Consider the following 25,384-nt stretch of genomic DNA (forward strand, 5'->3'; position numbering starts at 1 on the left):
AAGGGTGGGGGGTCCATTGGACCCCTCCCCTGCCGTTTCGCCCCGGATTGAGCTAGAGCTTTGCGGAAAAACGAGCGTGTTGCCCGTGACGAGAGGAAGCCGATGATACCCAATTTTAAGGACCTAGGTCATTGGTTGACCTTCCAGGTCAGGTCAATGACCCAAAAATCGGGAAAATCGGGACCTCTTAGGACGTCATAAAGTGTGGCCGCTAAGGGGTTTTTCGGGGTGCTGATCACGAATATCATGTTAGTTTTGATCACAGATGATGTCTTCATGCATTTAGGCCAGGTCGGGTCAGGTCAGGTCAGGTCATCCAGTAGGGGTCCTGCCGGGTATTCGTAGTAGGTGTCAACCGCCTCTGACAGCTTCGTAACATGTTACGAAGGCACTAAAACAGCTTTGTAAATGTTCATATGGTTGCTAATTTCAAATTCAGCTCCAAAAACTGGCCTAGAAACATGTAAAACTCGAAAAAGTGAACCGACGTCATCGAAGGTCAATGACCTGACCTGATCTTCAGGTGACCTTGACACCCACCCTTATGCATGATGGCAACATCATATCACATGTTTGAACGCTTAAAACCCCGAAAAAAACTGCAAAAGCGCGGCTAATGCGAGCCGACATACGCCGAATCGCGATTCCGACCAAACATGGTCTCGAAAAGTAGGTCACAGGTCAAAGGTCATTTGGGTCAGGGTCATGAAATTTTCAGGGTACGTGTAAAATTGAGCAACTCGAGTGTACTGAAAGTGTCGTCGCGATCGGCTACTTTTTACGTGAGTTATTCGCAAAAACCGAGGGGGGGGGGGTCCGTTCGACCCCCCCTCCCCTGTAAGGGCGAGGGTTAAAATGCAGGAATGAAAAAAAATGAGTTTGGGATAGAACGGGAATGTCGTTCGATTCAACAGCTAAAAAAATTTATTTCACTTCCGATCCTCATCCCATGCCCTCATCCCACACACGTGAAGGTGCAGTCTTGGTGCAGTCAATCGGAAACCTGTCGTGACCGAACTCACGAAATCACTCCCATATCTACCCAGCCACGTGCCACCATCTGATGATCCTCCCGGCTCAATGACCTAACGGTGCCGGTATAGTACACACGGCGGATCCACCGGGCGACTGTCGTTCTGCAGGTCACGTGTCAGCCAGCGGCGCCTCTGATTGGCTCGTCAGGTGCGGCAGCGCTCAGTTGCATATAAGCCCTCCGACATGACTCGACGGCGCTGTCCAAAGAGTGTGTCGCCGGGGGAGGAGTTGGTCGGGCGGGCGGGGTGAGTCGGTAGAGTCACGAGAGTCGTGAGAGTCGGAGAGGCAGCGAGCCAGCGGAGGAGGAGAGGACCGAGAGTCGAGCTGCAAGAATGGCTACCTGGATGTTTCTGTGGAGTGCGACAATGCTCGCGGCGCTTGGAACTACTTCAGGTGAGTTTGAATAAATTGATTTACTTTGTACGTTTTTTAACCCGATTAGATTAGTGCACTGGAAGCTCATACCTGGGCTGAAGCGGGGGGGGGGGGGGGCAAGGCAAACGCCAAATGGCCAAAGGCCATTTGGACTTGGAGTACATCATCGGACTACCCTGAATGCTTTTTTCAGCTCCAGAAGTTTTGTACGTTTTTGAGTGTCTTGCTTTCCCTGTATCAGCGTATAATTTAGAATAACCAAATGCTGGTCTTGACTTTGACCTTGACATTGGCTTGTAAAATGACCTGAGGTCAAAACTTCTAAGGTTTTTAGGAACGTCTAACCGAAACTTTTATTTGGCACTCGCTGTATATTTTCGCAACGCCTCTCTTTTTATTAGGGAGTTTGGCAAGAGCCTCGCAGGCCCTCGTGATTGGATGTTACACCCAGCTGGACCATGGGCCCGGCCGATTACTATACGAGCGCCCCGCACACGACCTGTGAAGGCTGACGGTCAGGTGTTCGTGAATTAGGCAAAACGTTGGATCCTGTCGATAAAAGTTCATTTATATATTCGCGTAATTATCGAAATCAATTGTGCCGGCTCTGTGACAGACTTCCTAACCAAGAGAGGAAAACGGAAAACTGGTCTGATCGCACATCCGACCACTGCAGTTTACAGTTTACCTCAGCAGTCAGGATATCAGGTGGACAGTGGTGACCTATATTTGTTTCCGCGTCGTAATAGCAACTCCATAGAAGTCAGCTGTGAGAATAAATGATTAGAGAAAACTTTGCTTCCAAATGCAAAAGTCGTGTGTTTGTTTTTGTCAATTCAAACAAGACGATGAAAAATACACCAATTTAGCTGAGAGAGTAAGAGAGAGTGCAGTGCGTAATGTATTGACTATTGATATTACATAGGTATATGTCGAATAATAGTGGCAAATGAAGGAGGTAATGTTTTTGTTTTAAATTTGCTGGTTTTGTTACCAAACTTGAGATGAGCGTACAGATATAAACGCTACACAGTACAATGTATAGTCGACTACAGAATGATGTTCCACTCCTCAGAAGCTATCAGTTGACTGGAGCGCTAAGTTGTGCCGTTTATCACGCAATTAACGTGTCGATTGTGAGCATTGGGACAAAGCTATAATTTGTGAACTCAGCCCGTGTGATGCGGCACAGCCTACCACTCCAGGCAAATAATTGCCTGTGAAAAGTGGAACATCATTATGTAGTCGACTATACATACATATCACATATGTGGCTCAGCATACCGTCCTCTGCAGTCAAGGGTTTACGATCTGTTTCGGAGCGCAATAGTTCCAGTATCACATAGGTCTGACTGCGATATTCACGCCTCAGGAGAAATCAATCACAGCGTGATTTTGGGGTGTGCCTTGGCCAGTAATTATCATAGTGTTGGCGCAATACAAAATGTGAACATTGCAAGGGGCTATAATACCTTGCAATGGGACTTTGGAGTGCACAGTCAAACGGCTATGCTACTGGTATCTGCAGTAATTACAAATGGGCTGGTGCAGTGGTTGCTCATGCTTCCAATTTGCTTCCAATGGCGGCGGAAAATGGTGTATGCAGAAATAATTCTTGCAGTTTTATTGCAACATTGCAAGCCAAGCTTTTAATGTGAGTTGCAGCCATAGCAAGGCCCACCTGTAAAAATCACGAGAGGTGCTTTCCATTTGTCTCAAATCGATCTTTTAGACAAAATATTGTGCAGGATGGGTTTCATTTCATTTCTATTTTGCTCGGAACTGATATCTCATAGTTCCGAGATCTCATAATTCTCTCACTTTAATGGAGCTCGCACATACTTGTATGTCAGTACCTAAATTTATTTTTCTTATTAGCATTACGTGGGCCGGTTAATGAGTTACAAAGATGCAATGATCTGTACTCAAACACAGTAAGATCATAACGCAGTAGTGAGACGTAGTAGGACGTATGGTTATTTCTGCATTTCATCACTGAAAAGTGCAGCATCACTGCTGTTTGTCCCGGCTATCGTATCTTCATCCGGATAGGAAGTGACACACAGAGTGCGCTAATTTCGTCTCCGGAGTCTGTCCCGGATCCGACATACGTCATATGAGTCCCAATGTGACGCAGAGTCTGGACCTTTCGCGGTCGCACTTGACATCTCCATCAACGGAAATGGTTGATTCACAAGGACACAGACAGGCCAATAAATTGTGTTTATTGCGTTCGTCTTATCGGCATTGTATATTCGTACCTACAGGCTACAAGAAACATCACCAAGTGCAAGTTACATCATTTTTTACATATATTCTTAGATTTAAGAGCATCCAAACCTATTTGGATGGCCAGTTTTGATGACCCTTCAACAGCTTGCCCGACAGTATTAATCACTATATAAATGTTCGTCATCCGCATAAGTCAGAAGTGTTCGTTTATCATTTTATCTTTCATTAGTTTTGCTTTAGCCATAAAAAATTCATTTCAGCGGCTCATTCTGAAGAAGAGATGAACCTACGTAACACCACTCAGTGCTCGTAAAGATAATCATGTCTGTTGTATTTGATTGGTCAAGACATGTATCGAAGGCCTTGCATTTAAAAAAGACTATCCCTCAAAGTCGGGCAAACACTGGGTGCAGTGGTATTTGTCCTGTGCAGTCCTGAATAGTCCATGACAACCAAGTAAAGTTCTCTGAAAACCCGTCACCTAACTGAATTGATAAGTCATGAGCACCGATTTAATCCGCTGCACTTTTATCGTGATTTCTTGCGAGTGGTCTGTGCCGGCTGCGGCTGCTGTCGGGCGCATTGCTGAAATTTCCCCAAAGGCCGCACGCAACACGCCTTATCTGGGGCAGAGCGGTGCGGTGCGCCCGCCGGACGACCGACCTTCCCCCCACCCGGCCGATGACGTGTCCAAGTCGGTGACCCCTCCCTCCTGACCGGTATTTACCCCAGACACGGAGATAATCGAGCAACGACAGGGGGCGGCTGCGGGCGAGTTGCTCTACTTGCAGCTCCGGCATTGATAGGAATGTTAAATCATCGATTTTTGCATATGACTTCACCATGAAGCAATCTCTGATTCTCTACTGATGCAATTACCTGATTGGGTATTTATGACCTAACGACCACAAATATACGGACAGTCAGTTACTATGAAACAAAAACAAAATGTGGACAATGGAAACTGGCTGATTTTTATGGTAGGCACATGTAGTGGTGAAGTGGCCAAAAACATATTCATAAATTGATAAGAAGAATCGTTGTATTGTATTTGGCTATTGTTTTGGCGTGTATCTGTAAAAATCGCCGCGGAAATAGATAACAAACAGGACAGCAGCTATCGGCCGTTGTCTCTCTATTCTTTCCTTTCCGTATCCAGCGACCACCAGCGTTGGCCGCTTCCTTTCCCAGCAGCAGTGAGACGTGGAAAACCAGATCGTTTCCGGTCAGCCGATGCCGGACCGGACCTTCCATATTGGAACGTCGACGCCCACTCCAGCTCAGAGCTGTCACCGCGGGGCTGGAAAGCCTTCCGCCCCCGCTGCAGGTCCCCTCTACAGCCGTCAAACGCTGCAAACGTCAACGGTATTCCGCAAACGTGATGCATGTTTTGACCTTTGGCCACAATAGCGGCGCTTTGGAGATGAGAAAAGCCGATGGATAAGATGCCAGCGGACAGTTTGTTGTCTGAATCATGATAAGATGATGATCGCGTTTGGGTTAAAAAATGTGTAATGCACGGGAGCTTCAGATAATGATAAGATGTTTAGTGCTTGTCTATGGCGCTGGCTAATGCTTGCAGTAGATATGCACTTTCGTATGCCTCTGGAAGGGGGTCGGATCCTGCTGTGCAGCTGCACAGCCGCCTAGGTTTGCTGCTGCACCGCGCGGTGCTGCACTACATATATCGGCGAGGAGGAAAGCATGAACGACCTCGACTGTTAATGGCGTTGCAGATCTGCAACCAAATAATTGTATATTGCGGTAATTGACGTAGAATAATGCTGTTCTTTTACGTGGCTGACATTTGCCTGAATATCACACCACGATTGCCAACTAGAATTAGGAAATTGCACTCTCCAAAAGGCCAAAAAAGCTCTAGATTTTTTATCCCGAATATAACTGTATAAGCCTTGGTAACTGTTCTGAAAGTTCCCCCGAATAACATTTTCCTATGCTGGCTCAACAAGGTACTTTTAGTTTCATTGAAGACACACAACAGCAAATTGTTCTCCAGCTAGATCTCACACTAATGACACTAACCGATAAGGCGAAGGAAGCCCTTTATGCCAGCTTCTTTCCACTAGCATCGCATGACACTTAACCCGTGTCGTGTGTATTTAAATGGTGAGCTGTAGCTTACAACCGTAACCACAACGACTGGCTGTAAAACATGCACTCTGTGGTCGCACTTCCAGAGCACATGCCGCTCAGCCGCAGGCCATCACGAAATCACATGCTAACCGAGGCTATACGGCGCATAGGCGAGCTTGGAGAGTTGTTAACGACCTGACTAAAGTGAGCTGGATAATACTTATCGCCCGCAGCACAACTAAGACAGACACAGGAGTGTCCAGACTTAGAGCGGTGAAGACTCAGGCGGAAAGGCCGGACGAAATGTTGATCAGTGGGTGGACCGTGTCCGTATTTCCCAGTGATTTGAATTTGGCCGGATGTTGAGGGTGTCGGCCGCCGGGGTGCCCGTGCGTGACACGCCCCGGGCTACCTGTGTCATCGTGTCAAGTGTCAGCTGTGTCAGCGGCACCGGAGTAGGTGCGGGGGCGGTACACCGTTGATGAAGAGGTGGGCGGTGCCAGTGTGCCAGTGACATGCGTGGGCGGTACGTCCAGGGCCGTGGTGCCGCTAACCGGCCGGTGAAAGGTTGGCGTGGTCGGGTGAAGGGATTAGGAGGATCTGTGGTAGATTTTGTGGTGATTTAAAAAGATAGTGAACGTGTAGTACAATAGTGACAGATTCTTCCGAGGTCAAAGAGCTGCGAGATTATACAAGAAAGGCCATTGAATTAGCAATTTGAAGGTTACGAAATTATTCAACACTGCCATGATCCAGTTTTAAACCTTGGTGGAATGCTCTTCATTCAAAATGCAATGCTTAGTCTGCGTGATAACGCCTTTAAAAAGCTGACATAATGAAAAAGCAGCCTTAGACCGACCGACGCCAGACGTGTGACCGGGACCACCCTGACTATAAGCCGCTGAGTCACCATATCGCTATCCGGCCACTGCAGCTCCGTCCCCAGTAAATCAGTCGCCGAGGGCACTGTGCAATGACCGAGGGATGACGAAGGCCCGAGAGTAGACACCGTCCCGATCCAGACTGAGAGTGAGACAGCCACTCACAGACCACTGACCGGTGGACGAGCGCCGCTGTTCCGCGTAACACAGAACAGGTTTTGTGGGTGGTGACTCATCAACCCGTAAGGTGCTCTGGACACGTGACTAAGAGGAGAGCGGAGGGTAATGATTGTTGGTTATCTCGATCGGGTCATCGCATTTGTGATGCTACCATAGACTGGTGATATCCTTAGATACAAAAATATTTGCACACGTGTAGGAGGGCATCGCAGCTTATCGGTGACACAATTTGACAGGGCTGTCGCGTGACCATTACTTCTTCGATGCTAACCGATGGTGATTGTAAAGAACAATAAAGGACGACACCGTCAAGGCCGTATTGGTGCAGCTGAAGACCTGTCGATTGTCATGATCCAGGGAGCTGCCTATTTTTAAATAGAGCTGACAGAAGGCGGCCCGATGCGCCCGCTTTTTGGAGCACATTGGAGGAAAATGGCTGCATAAGACATGAGAATCGAGGGGTCCCGCATGACATCGCGATATTTTTGGAAGATTTTAGCTGTTCACACTTTCCTTTACGACCGCAACATTGATTGACATAATTTATATTTAGAATTTTGAGGATATCGCTGCGCCATTATTACAGTTTCGGAATATGAAGTCATACATAATGCGAAATGTCAAGATTAGTCTGCTTCTAATCTAAAGGCATGCGATTTGTGGGCATGCTATTAAGCTTTGGAAGTGAAAGGTTTGAGATAACATCGAGTTGAAAGAATTTCCAATTATCTGGGACGTTTTAGGAACGTGCACAGCCACAACACCGCTGTCGCACTTTTATTCGCAATAGTATAACGGACAGTTTCGTCGTTACGAATGTGACAACAGTCCGTCAGTGTATCCAACCGTCCCTGTGATTCCTTGGCATCAGCCGTCATTCTGCCGCGGCCTCCTCTCGCCCCCTGTTCCGCTGACACCACCCCGTTCTGTTCACCGCAGCTGGCCACGGGTTCAGCTCGGCCTCGGCCGGTGGCCACAAGTGCTGGTCCCCGCGCGGCGCGGTGGGCAGCTGCCAGACCATCAAGGAGTGCGGCCTGGTGAGCAGCTACTCCATCCTGCACGCGGTCCGCACCCGACTCTGCTACTGGCGCAGTGGACAGCCCTTCATCTGCTGCCCAAAACCAGGTAGGTGACAGCCTCGGCAGGATTCGCTAGCAATAGCAGCATTCAGACAACGACCTTGGTATTTAGGCCATATACAAACAGGAGGATTAACCTATTCGTAGCGTGCGAGGAGTATTTATCAGCGCGGTAACGGTCGGTCTGCCATTGTCTCTCGCTGACTCGTGATGTATTGTCGGGTGCAGTGGTGTGCGACTTTCCTTCATTCCCCATTGTTTGGTAGCACAATCCTCCGCACAACCATGTTTTACAATATAGTAGAGCTGTTGGTAGCGTTTGTCCAGCCCCCAATGGTCATGACCTAACCAATGCGTTGCATTGTTTCAGTGATAGACCTATCGGCGAAGCGCCGCTTTTGGTACGGCTTCTTTCGCGGAAAAACCGTCACTGACGGCCTCGAGACGGGCACCACCGCCACCCCGCCGGTGGAACCACCAACCTTCACCACCACCACCACCACCGAGGTTCCCACCATCTTCCACCGACCTACGGTCAGCCCACCTTCCCCTTCCACCAGTCCACCGACCTCGCGTCCACCGTCTCCCAGCATCACCTTCCCCAGCGACCAGTCTCTGGTGGGGGCCGAGTCCGTGCCGGTCCCCTCCAAACGCCTCCGACCTCCTCCTCCGCCGGCCGTCGCCGTCAACGTCAGCCTCGTCGAGGAGGAGGAAGAGGAGGAGGAGCTTCCAGTGGAGGCAGAGAAGGACATGCCGACTCTGGATCCGTTCCCCATGAACCACAAGGAGGGGGTTACCAAACCGTCCGACTCGCCCGAGAGCCGCGACTCCACTGACGGAGGTGAGTGGTTCGGTGCGGTTCTGTGGCTCTGGGTGTCTGTGGTTCCGTGGTTTTGGATGTCTGTGGTTCTAGGTGTCTGTGCGTGACCTCGCCCTGCTGATATCATCTGCAGCCAGGGAGGGCTGTGGGATCGCCTGGAACTGTGACAGATCTCCGGTGATTAGCTTTGCGGTTGATGAGGGATGGTGCAGCGGAAAGATAGCGTGAGAAAGACGCTGGTCTGATCTCGACAGGTGACTGAGAGCAACTGATTCAGTAGCCTTGAACGGCCTTCTATTGTCCGTCATTGTATCATGCGAGCGTTATTGATTGGCCCAATGCGAACCTGCGGTCACTGAACTGCTTTATCCCGACCTGTCTTCTATCTGCACTGCAGACTGACTGTAGATTCTGCAGTCAGTGTAACGTGACCTGACCTCGCCTTACCTTCCATCCTCTGTAGTCGCTTAGACGTGACCTGAACCAACTCTCCCACAAGCTGCAGTTACTCTGTGCCTTGACCTGATTTGACCCGATTCCCCTCAGTCTGCGGCCGCTCTAATTCCTGACCTGACTTGACCTGACCTGACCTCCCACAGTCTGCGGTCGCTCTGACCCGGTGGTACTGGCCGACGAGCTGTCAGCTCAGGTTCTTCGGGAGGCGTTCCCGGAGGTGAAGCCGGTGTTTGCCGTGCCAGGAGGCGCCTTCGGAAAGGAGGCACGCGTCACCGGCGGCTTCGCCAGTGTCCAGGGACGGTGGCCGTGGATGGTAAGCAGCGAAACAGCAATTTATGTGTGTTATGCTTCTACACATCTTACATAGTCGTCCATCCTGCGTTTCATGTCAATAATTTCCAGTCTGGACTCTGGCCTTCTCTATATAAGCAGCACCATAAGCGGAGGAATTTTGTGCGTGTGACGCGAGGAGTTCCGTTTTCCTCCTGACCGCCAACTCACCGTTTTTCTGCGCTCGGCAGGCGATGCTGGGAAAGTTGGAGTCCTCCAACATCACCTGGCTATGTGGCGGCTCCATCATTGACGAGTACCACATCCTAACGGCCGCACACTGCGCGCTCGAGAGGTGGGTTCAAATCAGCCGACGCAACGATTTACAACTCATTCAGTGATATAGATCGTAGAACTATAATGCCTATAACTTTACATTTAATCAGCAACACGCTGGTGTCTGGAAAGGAAGAAGGACAGGCATCCATTCCCATTAGCATTATTTAGGGGATTGGCTATCTATGTCGTTAGCGCTAAATTGAAGACGGTAATGAACTACCTCGCAATGTCTAAATGATGAATCGCAGAATCGCTTAGCTTAATGTCTTCCTATTGTCTTAAAACCTAGCGTTTGGAGCCCCAGTAAAAATACCCCCTGCACGCAAACGAATGGCCTTGCATACGATTCCGACAAATACATTGTACTTACGGAGCTTGGGTTTATTCTACTGACTGAGATAGGTACTTAGGACGGATAATCATGATAAAAAGATAACGATCACTTTCATCATTGTTACATAAATTGTAATTCATTTTTACGTAAACACGGCTTTGCTGCATAGTTTGTGCCATTCTCGCACTCCTTTCGAAGTATCACGGTGCGGTGTTCAAACACGTTCACCGTTTGTTGAGGTAGGCGGGGGAAATTCCGGCAATGCTCGCCGACCGTCGTGGTTTTGCCGTGCCAACTTTCAACTCAAGACGCCCATCGCTCACCACATTTACTTACGACGCATACGTTCTTGTAAGAATAAATCCCAGGCACAGTTCACAAAGATGAAACCAAGCTCATTATATGTCTTGTATTCTTGTGTCTTTGTCGCCTGCATGTTCGGAAAATTATTCCCTTTCATACCTATTCGTAAAAAATATTTCGAAATTCGTTTGAGGTTTTATCGAGGACTTCAAATGATACTGAATGGTACTGGATGCTAAGTTTTAACATATATTCATCAATCCATGAAGTAAAAGTGTCATATTGTTCGTGGCTGAGATGCCGCTTTGCACGTTAGATGTTTCTTCTTTGCTAATTTAGTTAGCAAACTGGAGTATTTGTCAATGCGTCGCTGCAACTGCCTACGAGATACAAACCCGATCTGCCTCTTCAAGTCACAGTAGTATCTTTTAGTCTATTTTGTGGACAGCCAAGAACCGCACAACGAGGAAATTTGCGAAAACCGCAAAGCGCAATGAATGCATTAATGCGCTTATCGGATCCCGGCATTGGAAGTGCACCACGTTTGAATTTCTTGAGTTCCAACTAACTTTCCCTGTTTTGCACATTTGCGCACAGTTTCGCTCACACTGGTAGGCATATCACTGCCGCTGCATTATTAACGATTGTCCCTCTTCCAGGCCCAATATCGTCCGAGTGGGTGGCCACAACATTGAGCTGGACTTCCGTTCGGGAGACCGCTCGGAGCGACACGAGGTAGCCAAGCTGACCCTGCACCCGCAGTACCGCCCTCCGCGCTCCTACCACGACATCGCCATAGTGACCCTGCGCCGGGCGCTGGTCTACTCGCGCTTCGTGCGGCCCATCTGCCTTCCGCCGCCAGACCTGAAGCTGCGCCGGGGTATGGCGGCTAAAATCACCGGACATGGATACCAGGAGTTTAGTAAGTATGTAGACTGATGGTCGGGGAGAGAGGGAGGGCCGGAGAGAGAGAGAGAGAGAGAGAGAGAGAGAGAGAGAGAGAGAGAGAGAGAGAGAGAGAGAGAGAGAGAGAGAGAGAGAGAGAGAGAGAGAGAGAGAGAGTGAGAGTGAGAGAGAGAGAGAGATAGTGAGTGAGAGAGAGAGAGAGAGAGAGAGAGAGAGAGAGAGAGAGAGAGAGAGAGAGAGAGGGGAGAGGGAAGATGGCGCTCCATGGCACGAGTCCGCTGGTGTTGGGTATAATCAGATTATCATAGGCGAGAAGGAAACAGGATTTCGTGTTTATTGTCGTCATTGAATGACTCATGTTTGTGGAACTGAACAAATTACCTAGCAGAGGAGCTTTGCTCGATTCCCCGGGTGACCGTGCAGCCTAGGGCGGTACTTGTGGACAGCAGGAGACAGACGATTGTTCTCGGAAGAGCAGATCTCCCCTTACTTAGGCATGCTATGAGTCCCCAGTGGCACGCTACCTGGTCAGTATTTTTCTCTGCAAAGTTTGACCACAGTTAGTGTGCAATTTAGTTGATTTGGGTAAATGAGACGCTATATTTCGTATCTGACCGTCTTGAAGACGGACACGAGGATGAATTTTTTGTAAAGATAATTCGGCACCTTCAAGCTCTCAAAGCTAGAGCTGCATTGCAAGGCTGCCTGTTGATGCCGTAGATTTAAGATTAGGTTTTAATTGAGATTGTAATCGATTCTTCCTGAACCAGGAAGTGACTTTATGACGATTCGATAACAGTACGACATCCATGTAATTACTGCAGGAAAACTGGCCACACGTCGAAATCTGTTCATGCGGCCGTACCAAATAATCGGCACACCGCATTGTCGCTGTAGTGATTTAATTAATTCCGGTAATGTTGTCCCTGACCGGGTCAAAATAACATGTCTTTATACAAATATCCTGTTGACGGGAATGGGAATCTAGGCTGCTTCGCTGCGACCGCACAAATGTTGGCATGCAAATTGGTCACGATATATCGTGAGTATTGAAAAAAATAAGACAAAACACACGACAACGTATTACTTGTATGAAGGTAAACTAAAACGTGGCATGATATGGTAGAAAATAGAAATAGTGTTGCGGTTTTAAGCTGGAGTAGTCAGCGAATTGCGCCTTACAACCTTAACCTTGATGTTTCAGCTAATTGTTACGGTTATAGTAAAAAAAAGAAACTATCCTTAGTATTTGCTCCTGATTTACCGAATAACGTAAATATAGTGCACTTTTATGCTTACTTCTAAAACTTTATCTATAAACGACGCATCCTTATACCTAGACGCATTTTTGCGAACTGTGGTGTGCATTTATGGTTTCGTTTATTATTTCTCGGCCTGGTTTTATCGATTCATCTCGCCTTTCCTCGCCTCCGGCCTCAGTGCGTTGGCCGCTTTTACCGTTTCAAATCGTCATTAATTTAACCACTATCGTTTCCCACAGACGCTGGAGAGCTATCGGCACAGCTTCGGGAGGCGCAGATTCAGCTGGTGCGCAGAAAATTCTGCAACGCCTCCTACGCCCGTCTCGGACGGGCCTTCTTTGACAAGTACCCGAGCGGTGTGCTGAGTCACATTATCTGCGCCGGCGACGAGAAGGGCGGCGTCGATGCCTGTCAGGTGGGTGAAATTCAATTCAAACCTTGAAGGTTGAAAAACTGTTTATTGCCTTCTATACAAAATGAAATGAATTGTTTTGCTCTGTCATTATCGTAATTATTGCATCATAAGTCATAAAGTACCCTGTTAATTTACTGTTTAACCGTACCAGCTAATTGTTTATTTCCGAGAGCGCAACAAACAAATGGTCCAAGTTGAAGGAACGCTCGTGCATGACTCTGACACCAATAGTGGCATCAGCGCAGCTCGTCTCACTACCTATCTGTCTCCCTCTGCAGGGCGACTCGGGCGGACCTTTGGTCCAACACAACGAGGCGACCAACACCTACCACCAGATCGGCGTCATCTCCAGCGGATTCGGCTGCGGCAACCCCGAGTACCCGGGCCTGTACGTCAGCGTCAAACACCACCTCAAGTTCATCGCAGCCGTCAGTGCCAGCCACTGGAGCCACGTCAAAACGGATCCCACTGAAGCGATACGACCGAGGTCCGCTGAGCTAGTCAAAGCAGAGAGTGCGACTACAGCGTCACCTATATCAGCGCAGACATGACTGAGATTGGTATAGAGGACGCCGTAAGGGTTTGATGAGGCGCAGGCGAGGTGAAGGGTGGCTCCCTTCAAGCTGTGCCGTATCTTGATCTCGAGTATGAATGAGCGAATGTGTGATACCGTTTACCTGCTGCCTATGGAAGATAATTATAGGGCAGTGATTGAGGTCAGGTGAGGTGGGCTTCGTGGTGACAATAATGACACGTTGACTGCTGAGTGCGCCAGAGCTGTGTTCGACAATTTGTCGAGTCAATTTTGTTAGCGCTATAAAATAATATGCATAGGCTGAATTGATTTTGTGACGGGTATGACTAGTTACCAGTGACGTAAACATGTGTGAATTTGTAACAATGTTGTAGGAAGCGTGTAAACTAATGACATGTTTTTATGTTGCATAGCCTACTACCGATCGTATCGAACAAGAGCAGTGTTAAGTGGCATGTGTTTGCACTTTGTTTAAAATAAAGGGAGTCGCGTTATCATGAATACGAGTGTTTTTTTTACATCACATAACTACATTTTTAACACATAACTGTACAGTGTACATATATTATACAATTCATACGCACATTTGTAAGCAGCGATCATATCACAAACAGTATAGCTTACCGCTATACAACCCGTAGGATTCATAACAATGCCCTTTATATCACCATACAAATCACCGACAGTACTTACTCATTGAGGCTCAGTTGGATGCACAGTTGGATAGGAATCACTTTTAGTTTTGTCAGATCTATAGGCAGGGTGTAGGCAGATTTGGTTGAGGTTCTGTCGGACCCAGGCAGATTTAGTTGAGGTTCTGTCGGATTCAGTCGGTGTCAGCTGAGATCTGCCGGATCCAGTCGGTGTCAGACGTCGTTGAGATCTGTCGGATCCAGTCGTATAGTCAGTTGTGGTTCTGTCGGATCCAGTCGTATAGTCAGTTGAGATCTGTCGGTAGTCAATTGAGGTTCCATCGGATCCAGTCGGTGTCAGTTGAGGTTCTGCCGGATCCATGGTCAATGTCAGTTGAGGTTCTGCCTGATCCAGTCTGTGTACTGGGCGACGCGCGTGTACACGCCCGGCTTGTTGGGGCCGGCGCACGAGTCGCCCCACGACACGAGGCCCACCAGCTGGAAGGTGCCGTCCAGACGACACGCCAGCGGACCGCCGCTGTCGCCGCCGCACGAGTCGACACCGCCCTCCAGGTAGCCGGCACACAGGGTGCCCTCGGGGAAAAAGTGCCGCTTGGCGCCGTACACCTTGGCCGAGGCGCACACCTTTTCGGGGATGACGGCCACGCGCGCGGCCAACAGCGACGAGGCCAGGCTGGCGTCGTCGGCCGGGTCGGTCAGGCCCCAGCCGGAGACGACGCACTCGGTGCCGTCGGCGGGCCGCTCGAACGGCGCCGGCAGACACACGGGTGACACGCGCGCGCTGTACACGGACTTTTTGTTGGAGCCGGCGCGCAACCGCAGCACGGCCAGGTCGTGCCGCTTGCCCGGCTTGTCGTACGCCGGATGGATGACCAGCTTGTCGATAGCATACGCCGCCTCGTGCTCCTCGACGGCGTCGTTGGTGTGGTCGCCCAGCACGACCAGGTACTGATCGCGGTCGTGTGTGACCATGCAGTGGGCGGCGGTGAGCACGTGCTGCGGAGAGACCACGGCGCCGCCGCAGTGGTGCACCCAGTAGCCGGCGCGGCGCACCTTGATGTGCGCCTGCCACGGGAAGGCGCCGTACGGGGCGCCGCTGCCGCCCACGATCCGTGTCGTGGCCTGCCGCTTGCGGGGAGGCATGTAGAATACCGGCTGACTGCCACACTGCGCCGCGCGGGCCGCCCGGGCCGAGCGACGACGGCGCACTGGCGGGCTGCTTCGGAGAGACAGATTCACCTCGTCGGCTGCAGATGACGCGGCAGTCGGCTCGGGCAAGTCAAACAGGTAGCGGGCTCCTCGGGTGCCGTTGGTTTTGGCCGCCGTGCGCTGGTAGGAGGTCCACTGTGCGCCGAGAGTCTGCTCGGTGCCCCGGTCTGTGTGCAGCTGACAGCGCCGGTACTGGCCGTGCCAGCTGAAGCCCTGGCAGCGGGGTGTGTTGTCGCAGAGCTTGGCGCAGGCGGGCACAGTCAGTGAGCTCCAGTAGACGCGGCTGCCGCTGCGGAGCGGCGCCTCGGCCGGCCGGTAGCCGGGCAGCGAGGGCTCGCAGCCGAGCTCGTCCCAGCCGGTGGCGCAGTCGGCGCGGCCGTCACAGAAGCGGCGCGGCGACACGCACCCGTCGCCGGTCGAGTTGCCGCACAGGTAGGAGAGCGTGTCCTGACACCGTGTCACCGCCGGCGTGTCAGTCGGTGTCACGAACACGGCCAGCTCGGCCTCCTGGCTGCCGACACAGCCGGCCGCCAGCAGCCACACGGCCCACACCGCGCTGGGACTCAGCATCACGCTCATAGAGGCTGGCAGAGGATAATTCCAGCACCACGTCCCGTTCCCTGTTGTACCAGTCTAACTAGTTGTCCGACTCCCGGCGCCGCTGCACCGTTTCCACAGCAGCCCCGGGCGCGGCTGTGAGTTCCCTGTGAGCCAGAGTCCCACTGCGCTGTGTTCATGGTCACGGTCGGCGTTATATACCGTCCGTCGGCTGCAGGGGCTCAACCCATCATCATGGTCAGTCAGGCGCCGCCGGTAGTGACCTTGTGCCCCGGAGCTACCCATTGCCACCCCGTCCCTCCCCGGTGGCATGAGGATGAGCAAGGCTGAAACGAACGCAGGAAGTCCGCGTTGGCTTTGACATGTTTTGATAATATTGGCACGGAATATGTATGTGGGAGGGTAGTGGGTGTTTTGTTTTAAGCTTAAAGATCAGACCAGATATGACAAGCTCTTTTTCCATCGTGTCATTAGGTCATGTATCTAAGTGCTTATTATAAAGGCAGACTTCGTTGAGTTTGTCTGGCACGCTGATGTAGGAGGGCTGTATAGGCAAGTCTTTCATAATAAAAAATGACCCTAAGTCAGGCCACGAGGTGGCTGATGGTGTCAAGGATGCTAATAAAAAGACATGTTTGATTGTTTGTTTGAAAAATTGTACGGTTTTCGTCCGAAAGAGGTACAGCTCATTTATCTGTCTTGACTGTTAGGAACCGATTGTTAATTATGATGGGGCATCAAAACGCTTATTCTCCCCAGCTGGAGGAGCTACGATCAGACCAGTATAAAAATTACAGCGGTATGTATCATATATTTTGTATGAAAATTATATATTTTACAACACAATACGGTTCGATTACAATGCGGCCATTAGGAGGGATTTTTTGTAAAACTTCCAAATAAATGCCAAACAATTGAACACAATAATATTTAAATGAATGGATACATGAATACAGCGCCTGACGGTAAATGAACCCAACAGCACATGTTGTTATCCTGACACATATAAGTACACCTTCGACCAGGTCCTGACCAGTGATCGGTCCTATATTGATATACTAGATCCTATATAACGGATATGTTGTTTGGAAACTTAAGAAACCCCAATTTAGGTATAACTGGATAGCTGAAGTCACTGTGACGTCATTTTGACGTCACAGTGACGTCAGCTATCCCAGAACTTTAAATTTGATCGACACCAAATTTAGGCACAATTTCGGATATCTATTCATGAATAGTTGTGCAAACTTTCGTTTCTCTATCTCTCCGCATTGCGACGATATCGTCGGAAGAGAAAAAGTGTCCCCTCCCCCGCCCACAGGCGGCTGGCGGTTGGCGCGAAGACCCAGCTGCCGCCGGTTCGAAACGGTGCAATCGGCTGAAACGGTTGAGACGATCATACATATTTGACACGAGAAAAGACACGGAACACAAAACGGCCTAGCAACGACGGTAAAGGCTGAAACAGACTCTCTCCGCGCAGTCAGGAAATCGCATGCGAGAGCCTATTCAAATACATTAACTCACGCTCGCATCAATCGTATCGCACCTCCCGCATGCGATTGATGCGGGAAGGATTCAGTAGCGGCGGAACACCTTCAATTAAGGGTGGGGGGGGGGGCACTGCCGATTTTTGGTCCCATTCTTTCCATGCAACGCCCATAGGGCTAATGTTAAAATGCCAGAATCAAAGGGGGGGGGCACGGTGCCCCGGTGCCCTCCCCGTTCCGCCGCCTATGGAAGGATTGCAATATATTTGAATAGGCTCTCGCATGCGATTTCCTGATGTGTAACGAGTCCTGTTTCAGCCTTAACGTGTACTATCGTCTTTTCCATGTCAAGCTTGCGGCCGAAGTGCTCTGCTTAACCCTCGCCGGACCTATTGGTTTTCTACATACGCGCCGGCCGAGGGGGGGGGGGCGGGTACGACCCCCCTCGCCGTTTCGCCCCTGGTGGAGCTAGCGCGTCGCGGAAAAAAACGAGCGTGTGCGCCGTTACAAGACGCAGAGATTGGTACCCGATTTTAAGGTCCTAGGTCAACCAGTGACCTCTGAGGTCAGGTCAAGTGCCCCAAGGTACGGTTCAGTTTTTGGTGAATAACTTCGCAAAAAACGGTCGCAGAGCCGCGATTCTGGCAGCATCGTGTTCGCCTCGCTCAGGCGCGTCGAATGCTATACTTTTTGTTCGGGTCAGGTCAACTTGGGGTGTTGACTTCAGGTCAAGGTCAGGTCAGCACCCCCAGGTCACGAAGTTGTTCGAAAGAGGTCATGTTGCATATCATTCGATTCGGCAGGTCTTTCTGAGGCCATTGGTGGCTTTCCCGACTCGCTAGCTTAATTTGAACAAGAGTTATTGACGAAAAACTAATATGACCTTGATGACGTCATAAATGACGTAACGCAAGGTCAACATTGCAAAAGTGACGCATCTAACCTTGCAAGGAGTGCATCAAATCACGATTCTGTGTGCTTGAGATAGTTGGAGATCGTTCCCGGCGCCAGAATAACAGTTTTCATTTTTCCCCGTTGACTTATAATGGTGAGGTCACGAAAATGACCTGACCTCATATGACCTTTAGGAAAAATCCGAGACATACAAGTTGTGAGACTCATAATAGATACTAGATCCTGCAAGTTTCATTTCCCTGTGACATCTCCTCTGGCAGTGAGGGCGTTGCGAAGTTGCGACATCTGAAGACCGTGCAGAGGTTCACTTATGACGTCATAGGTCAATGACCTGACCTGACCCAAAAATGCGGTTGGTGTCATAAGATCTGGCTTGGATCAAAGGTCAGGTATGCCAAGTTTCAGCTCTCTATCGCCAGCGTGTTCGGAGCTATCGCGAAAAAACCCTATGGGGGGCGGCACCCCCCCCCCCTCGGCCGGCGAGGGTTAAAGCAATGCGTGATTTCGGTCTCACATTTAACCCGGCAGTTGCTGGGGTATTTCACCACCCACCGTTTGCTGGGGGGGGGGGGGACGTTAAAAGCCCCCAGCCGATAACTCGAGAACCAATAGGCGCAGCGAAACGCACTAGGCGGCAAACGAAAGAGCGCGACGAGGCGCTTCAGATGAGTTCTTTAAAGCTGAATTTTGAGGTCCCAGGTCGGGTCAAGGTCAGGTCAACCACCTGAAATCGGGCTTTCAGTAGCATGGACTTCAGGACTTCGCAATGGGCGCCTCTAGTCATAAACTCTACAAAACGGTGCACAATCCTTCATATAAGGCCCACAAGAGTGTCAGTTCCATGTAGGGGTCAGTCAATCATAGGTCAGGGTCAAGGTCAGGTCAACCGGGTAGACACATATCCCCGAAATAAAACTGATATTCGCAGCCTGTGACACATGTTTTATGGGTAATTTTGGGCGTAGAACACGATGGTAACATTCATTTTATCATATGTGTACGTGTTTGGTTCAAAAAGTTCAATTTAAGAAATGCATGTATCATGGTCGTGAAGTAGTCACGAGAAATTGCCAAGATTCAGTTCAAGATTTTGGAAAATGTGGAACGATAATCAATAATCGAAGATAGCCATTTCATTGTTCATGGTATTGGCAGTCTAATGGCGTTTACGGCATGTCTGTATGTCTATTCTGTGATTTTATATGATTTTTGAACATATGCCGTTTTTGGTCGAACACTCAGAAGTCATGACGTCACTGAAACCTCGGTATCTCAAAAATTTTCCGACCGATTTTTTGAAACTTTGTCACAATAAACTTCAATCAATTCCCTACAGGTAACCAAATTTTGGCGCGCCTGTGGCGCGCCGTTTTTATGCTATGGCCCGGCGACGGATGAGTGAAGTGAACTGCCGAAGGAACTCCGACCGCAATGGTTGAGCTTGATACAGAATTAGACTATAGGCGGTAAACTCGCCTACTGAATCGTTTCGGCTGCTAAGCAGGAAATAGTTAGAATGATTATCGTACTGTGAAAACACAATTCGTGAAACGGTGAAGCCAGTTCGGTGAGCTTTATTTAGCTTTATTACTTGCCACTCAAATATGATGAGTCAGCACCTTGCTTTAAATGCTTACCAAGAAACCTCGCGGTGGTGTGTTGATAAGAGAGAGCTGCATGTATGCGGTATGATTTGACCAAACAGCCTATTATTGTACAGCTTAACTGAAATATACTTTGAATTGCACAATGCTTGCTGATAACCGTGTGAATAATTGTTAGTGTGATTTATCACCATGCCTGTCCCTATGTATTTTTGCCATATCGAATCGCCGAGTCCTCTGATGTCCACCAACTTTATTCAATTGATGACGGGTCAGGAAAGGATCATAATTATTTGTTCCGGACATGTCGTTGAATCTTTTTTTAACAGTTATTTGCAATGGTTTCACCGAACTGCTCTGTTGCTATAATCTATTACTGCGTAATGATACATTTCTGATTGATGCAACAATGATTTGTTCGAAGAAATTTGTCTCAAACTTGAGCAACAAAGCTACGCGAATTAGTGGATTCCAGCTCAGTAGCAGTGTCCCTTCGAAACTCTGTTGCTATGCGAGGCGAAGCTACCCGGTGCCAGCCACGAGCACCAATAGCATTATAATCTGCGGATGCAGTCTGCTATGGCTTGATGTCATTTAGCGCTCATGAGGAGCTTACACATCGACGGGCTTTCCGTCTTTTCTGGTATCGTCTAACGGCCTTGGTTCTTCTGCTCAACGCCGTATCTCCTGGCTTCCGTATTCATTGTTTATCTGCTCAAATGGCAATATTTATGCATGAGCTTCGTGGGTATTTGGAGACTTGTGGTGGCTCAGTGTCTCAAAATCCCTGGATAAAAACCAACTTTGAAAGGATTGTGATTTTATCCGCATATAGGCTGATACGCATTATTTTCTGCATGCGGGATCTCTCGAGTGTTCTGCAGAATACGGATGAAATGATGAATTATTAACCCTATTCCTGGCGGGGGCCTTTAAGGCCCCCCCCCCCTTCAGTTTTTTCTTGTGCCATTGCCAAACGCCGCAAGACTAAAAGTTCATACTCGGTGACTTTTTTAAAACATTCATTGCACACATTTTGACAAAAAAAAGTTGCCGGGTCAGGTCAGGTCAGGTCACCAGAGGCGGTTTGGTGACTCCACCTCAGAAAAGTTTGCAATCACGCCAGAGCTAGAGTTTTTGACCGATCAATTTCTTCTCTTCAGGTTTTAGTTAGGGTACCAGTATGTGCAATTTGTATATCTCAGAATTTTCATATTTGTGACCTGAGGTCAGGCCAGATCGTGACCTTTACATTGCAAGCCTATGGGAAAATATTGAAACGCCTCCTGCTTCGTGTAAACGAGTCAAAGCCACCCAATTCTCTCAGTATTATGGAAAATTATCTCATCGGTGATGATCCTGGTGCCGCTAATTGACAGGGGCACCGGCAAAGGTCATCTGAGGTCATGTGACGTCATAAATCGTTTTTCTGTCAATAAATCACGACATGATGGTGCTAAAGACTTGTAAGTGGTACCAAACTGCTCGCCTGGTCATGGCGCGTCGTTTGGTATGCAGCATGACCATACCCCACAACCTCATTGATGAATGACCTGACCTTGACCTCAGGTCAAATTTCAAATTGACCTGTGAAGGTCATCACATACTTATTTCGGATCGCCTCGGCGAGAGCAACAAAAAATGTATTAGTTTTATGTCTCTATGTTTCTTAGTTTAAAAGTTATATAGGTAACTAATTCCAAAACATTTTATCGTTGATGACCTCTGGTGACCTCAATATTGACCTGACCTGAAAATGTTTTATGTAAAAGTTGTAGATCTTTAAACGACCTATCAAACGCCCGTTTGCCGTTTGTCGCTGCGATGTGTATTTTTGAGATCTGAAGGGGGGGGGGGGCCGAATCGGCCCCCCCGCCAGTTTCTTGTCCCGGCGGAGCCCGCCAAGAATAGGGTTAAGAAAAATGCGATTCTCTCGAAGCGGGCCACTACGTTTCCAATGACGCTCTTTCTGCTATCTGCATTCTTAACTTTCAAGGATGTCTTGCATAACATCTGAGCACTACGAAAAAGAAGGTAAAAAATAGCATGTTTACATCAATTAGAGTTGGGCCTTCATAAGATGCCCTGACTAGTTATTCGACATATTCTTAGGAATGGATCCTTTGAACTCATCGTATGGTGGACTACCTTGCGCATATGCTTATAATAGCTTAGCAATAAACAAAATCCGAAGCTATCTCGCGCAACTATTAAAAAAAGACATTTAGGAAGATATCAGAATATTTGTATAGGTATCTGAAATATTCAAAATGTTAATGTACATTTGTGATTTAACCCTCTCTCGAGGTTTAACCCGCGCGGGGCTGGGGTCTCCAGCCGAACGCGCGGGGCTGGGGGGGGTAAATTTTACCCCCCCTGTTATCTCCCGAACTAATGGTCCGATTTGGAAAATTCAAACGCCAATCGAAAGCTCTCATCACGAACTACTAAAAACATGTACTTAATTTTAAGTTTGAGGTCAAGGTCAAGGTCAGGTCAAGGGTACAAATTGCAAGTTTCTACAGTATCGACCTTGCACCGTAGTTGCCGAAGAATGGAGTCATGGACTGAGACTGATCGCCCAAAACGTGTTCTTAGGCTACCAAGACAATATTCGTTGCATAAAATATCATTCAGAGGTCAAGGTCAAGGTCAGGTCAGGTCAGGTCAGGTCACCAAAAAACAAAATATAGAAAAGGGCATGTGCGACACATGTTTTATGGGTCATTTTACTCATAGAATTCAATAGGCACACTCAATAAGTGATATGGACCACCTCTGGATGGATTTCAGGTCGAGGTCAGGTCAAGGTCAGGTCAAGTGAGGTCAAATTTTGAAGTTGGTTGTTAAGGCCTAAAAAGGTGTCTATCTGATGCAGTTTTTCACGGCGAATCGAATGGTGCTATTTTTGTTTCCGTACGAGGTCTAGAACTTCCAAAAAAGTCATTTTTCAAAAATTTTGTGTGTCGTGACGTCATAAAATTTCGAATAACACCCACATTTTTGAACCGATTCTTCTAAAATTTGGTATGTAGGTGCACATAGACCACTTCTCTGACATATATTCCGGTTTTTTCGATAGACTCAAAATTTTGGATTTTATAATGATTTTCCCAAAAAAATCAGTTTTTTGAAAAAATTTAGGCCAAAATCCAAAATTTTCAAAAAACCGAGATAGCCATTTGATAGACAAAGTAAAATTACGTATAACCTTTTTTGTTACGTCTTGATTCCTTTAAAAATGAAGATGTTAGCGGCGTTTGAACTTTTGCCGTTTTTGAGGCGAAAATGGCGAACATGACGTCACTAAAACGTCAATTTCTCAAAAATTTTCCGACGGATTTCGCTCAAATTTTCAGGGAACGTGGCAAATTGATGTAAGAAAAGGTACTGAAAGTTTGGCGGCGCTGCGCGCCGCCGTTTTTGAGATATCGCAAAAATTCGCGAGGGGGGGTAAAATTTACCCCCCCCCAGCCCCGCGCGGGTTAACGGACGGAAGCCTGCGTTAGCCAGTTCTGAGATTATTGTTTACATTCAATATAAGCCTGAGTAAAACATTAAAGGTCTCCAGGCATCCACTTAGGCAATTTAGGCTCCATCCTGAGTAGGTGCCGCCGAACCCAGGGCTGACGAGTTGCAATATTTCAACTTTTCCGTGCGTAATAAGCGCTCAGCGATTAGGCGTCGAATACGTGCCTTACCAGCGGACAGCCAGCTTAAAACTTGTTTCTGAGACGTATAATCTGAGTTCGATCACTGCAGCCTCAGTACTGAAAGTTTGAATCTGTTGGCGTTATGTAATGGCTATTGGCTATGACATAAGACTTGTCGAGGAATGAAACAATTGCGAATGACTGTCATAGATTGTTTAACCCGCGCCCGGCTGGGGGTCCTGGATTTCCACGCCCTGCTGGGGGGGGGGGGTGTTTGAACACCCCCCCTTGTAACTCGGCTCCTGGGCCACGTAGCGATACGCATAAGGCGGCGTTCGAAAGAGCGTCAAAAATAATGACGAAATCACTTCGGTCAATTTTTCGGTCAGGTGTAAGGTCAGGTCACCAGAGGTCATTGAAGGCAAAATTTCGCCGATTTCCAGGTCGAATATGGAAAATTTCCAAGAAGCCAACGCATAACTCGGGAACCAATAGAGCTACAACGCCGCGGAAAAGCGCATTCGATAGCCCTATTAACGCCCTTTCTGAGTAATTCTCTCGGATTTGACCTAACGTCAACGGTTTTGCCTGCAGGGGGCAAAAACTGCAAAAATAGCCGATTTTTTTGGAAACAGTTTTTCGGCAATAACTTTTGACCCAAGCCTTGTACGAGCTTACTTTTACCGGCATCGTGTTCCTCTCGTCAAGACGCATCGAATAAACTATAACTTGACCTTGAAAGGTCAACTTGAAAATTTGACCTCAGGTCAAGGTCATGACCTGACCGGAAAGGGTCATGTTGCATATCAGTCGATCCGTATCGTCGATGTGAACACATCTAAGGCGTTTTCATCGCTCTAGCATGACTCTATCAAAAGTTATTTGCGAAAAACTGTTAGATTCCATTCGTGACCTAAGATGACCTTAGGGCATAAACAAGGGTCACGGACACCATTTTCATGTTCAGTGTGTCTAAACCACTTGTAATTCAGTGTTTGGGAGTGTTTATAATGTCTTTCGTCCCAAAGAGGCGCATTTCAATTTTCTCCCATTGACTTATAATGGGGAGGTCGCAAAATTGACCTGACCTTAGGTCACCGATATCAAAATTCCGAGATATACATTTTATAGATACTGTTGCCCTTATCAATCGCTGAAAGTTTCAAAGCGATCGGTCACTCGGTGTAGCTATGACAGTCATTGAAACTTTTTATGAGGTGAGGTCACTTCAAGTGACCTGGTGACCTGACCTTGAACGACCTTGATCTGAAATTTTCACAACATGTGTAGAATTGATGTATGATAAGGTGTACAAAAACGGCGGCGCTCCGCGCCGCCGTTTTTGAGATATTCGCGAAAAACCACAAGGGGGGGGGGGGTGTTCAAACACCCCCCCCCCAGCAGGGCGCGGGTTAACGTCAGTTACGAACATTATGCTAAAAAATAATCTTACACCACAATATTTGTTTGTTTCGCCCACATTTGGACAGACAAGTGACCTCATCCAAGGTCGTCCAGGCTCAGGAAACTATGTGAACGCACAAAACAAAACAAACTCTTCCGGCCGGCTGCCTTCCGGTATAGACCCGCTGCGCAATTCGCTCTCTCCCTTCCTCTCTGCTCCAATGTTTCCCTGTTGAGGGACACGGAACAGTCCGCCCTGGGGCGCAGCGCGCGGTCGACCGGTCGATAACCTTGCCATCGTCCTCGACACGGTTATCTGATGAACCTGACCCAGTTGCGCAGATAGTTTAGCGGGGAGCGAAGGGGGACGGCCGCCTGCAAA

General features: G+C 48.5%; 3 protein-coding genes across 3 annotated transcripts in view; 1 reads left to right on the plus strand and 2 right to left on the minus strand.

Moving 5' to 3' along the window:
• Window positions 1-25,384, minus strand: part of LOC122393949 (transmembrane protein 209-like) — a 93,013-nt gene that overhangs the window by 20,236 nt on the left and 47,393 nt on the right. The gene's annotated exons all lie outside the window — the stretch shown is intronic.
• On the plus strand, window positions 1,237-14,017 carry LOC122393948 (serine proteinase stubble-like). The gene is made up of 8 exons (XM_043390436.1): window positions 1,237-1,428; window positions 7,737-7,922; window positions 8,247-8,717; window positions 9,296-9,465; window positions 9,674-9,777; window positions 11,058-11,320; window positions 12,806-12,981; window positions 13,260-14,017. The coding sequence occupies exons 1-8, from the start codon at window positions 1,368-1,370 to the stop codon at window positions 13,530-13,532; spliced, it is 1,704 nt and encodes a 567-aa protein (XP_043246371.1). The 5' UTR covers window positions 1,237-1,367; the 3' UTR covers window positions 13,533-14,017.
• LOC122393941 (serine protease 33-like) lies at window positions 14,539-15,957 on the minus strand. Its single transcript, XM_043390423.1, has one exon. The coding sequence runs from the start codon at window positions 15,955-15,957 to the stop codon at window positions 14,539-14,541; it is 1,419 nt and encodes a 472-aa protein (XP_043246358.1).

The sequence above is a fragment of the Amphibalanus amphitrite genome, unplaced genomic scaffold (assembly GCF_019059575.1).
Source record: "Amphibalanus amphitrite isolate SeventyFive unplaced genomic scaffold, NRLGWU_Aamphi_draft 000565F_arrow, whole genome shotgun sequence".
NCBI lineage: Eukaryota > Metazoa > Arthropoda > Thecostraca > Balanomorpha > Balanidae > Amphibalanus > Amphibalanus amphitrite.

Bases quoted from the DNA above. Each gene is read 5' to 3' on its own strand.
- LOC122393948 (XM_043390436.1), top strand. From the start codon at position 1,368: ATGGCTACCTGGATGTTTCTGTGGAGTGCGACAATGCTCGCGGCGCTT. The intron at 1,429-7,736 runs GTGAGTTTGAAT...TGTTCACCGCAG, and splicing joins GGCGCTTGGAACTACTTCAG to CTGGCCACGGGTTCAGCTCG. The intron at 12,982-13,259 runs GTGGGTGAAATT...CTCCCTCTGCAG, and splicing joins GCGGCGTCGATGCCTGTCAG to GGCGACTCGGGCGGACCTTT.
- LOC122393941 (XM_043390423.1), bottom strand. From the start codon at position 15,957: ATGAGCGTGATGCTGAGTCCCAGCGCGGTGTGGGCCGTGTGGCTGCTG.